General features: G+C 40.2%; 1 protein-coding gene across 1 annotated transcript in view; it reads right to left on the reverse strand.

The window, feature by feature from the left end:
* The window catches only part of LOC128250712 (uncharacterized protein DDB_G0292186-like), a gene marked incomplete at both ends in the record, with an annotated part of 104,409 nt that overhangs the window by 75,866 nt on the left and 27,504 nt on the right, over positions 1-1,039 (reverse strand). Inside the window, 1 exon segment of the mRNA XM_052976429.1 lies at positions 251-292. Coding sequence (XP_052832389.1) covers positions 251-292 — 42 coding nt within the window.

The following is a 1,039-nucleotide window of genomic DNA, read 5'->3' on the forward strand; positions in this document are numbered from 1 at the left end:
AGAGAGAGAGAGAGAGAGAGAGAGAGAGAGAGAGAGAGAGAGAGAGAGAGAGAGAGATGCATACACAGAGACAGACAGGCAGACAGACATACAGATTGATAGATATAGAGTGAGATACATAGATAGATAGATCGAGAGACACACAGATAGATAGATAGATAGATAGATAGATAGATAGATAGATAGATAGATAGATAGATAGACAGATAGATAGATGTATCGGCCCCTTTGCATTTCCCTTGGATAACACTGGTGGCATGGAGAGGGGGAGGCTGGTATGCATGGGCGACTGCTGGCCTTCCATAAACAACCTTGCCCGGACTTGCACCTCGAGGGTAATTTTCTAGGTGCAATCCCATGGTCATTCATGGCCGAAGGGGGGTCACCTGCTCATTCTTTCATTGGTATCTCCTATTTTATCTTTTGCCTGTTTCAGTCATTAGACCGCGGCCATGCTGGAGCACTGCCTTGAAGAATTTTAGTCGAGTCAATCTATCGGTCTTGGCTATAGTAGAAGATAGATGCCCAAGGTGCCACCCAGTGGGACTGAACCCGGAACCATGTGGTTTGGAAGCAAACTTTTTACAACACAGCCAAGGTAATATATTTATGATTATCATTAGATTAAGTCTACGACGTAGTTTTCTGAATTGAATGAGAAGCTAATAAGGCTATAAAAATAATAATGTTTATTTTTGGTTAAACATTTTGTACTTAAGCTCGCGTTACTTAGAGATTTATACCCGAAGACAATCTTCAGACAGAAGCTCTTGACAAAGGAATATAATTCTAATATGGTCGGCTATTGCATCGCTTTTAGTGCATCGCGTTATGGATTTCCGGTTGGTTTATATCCGGCATGGCTGTTAGCAAACTTCCGACGTAAATGTAAGGCGATTTATAACTATTTTCATAATGTGGTTTGAGTACTCTATCGAGGTAACAGAGGTGCTTACTCGTAAAAACAGTACTTTTACAGTACTTGATATCTAATTGGGTTTTAAAGACACAGACACACAGATATATATATATATATATA

This window comes from Octopus bimaculoides, chromosome 24 (assembly GCF_001194135.2).
Source record: "Octopus bimaculoides isolate UCB-OBI-ISO-001 chromosome 24, ASM119413v2, whole genome shotgun sequence".
NCBI classification, from domain to species: Eukaryota; Metazoa; Mollusca; class Cephalopoda; order Octopoda; family Octopodidae; genus Octopus; species Octopus bimaculoides.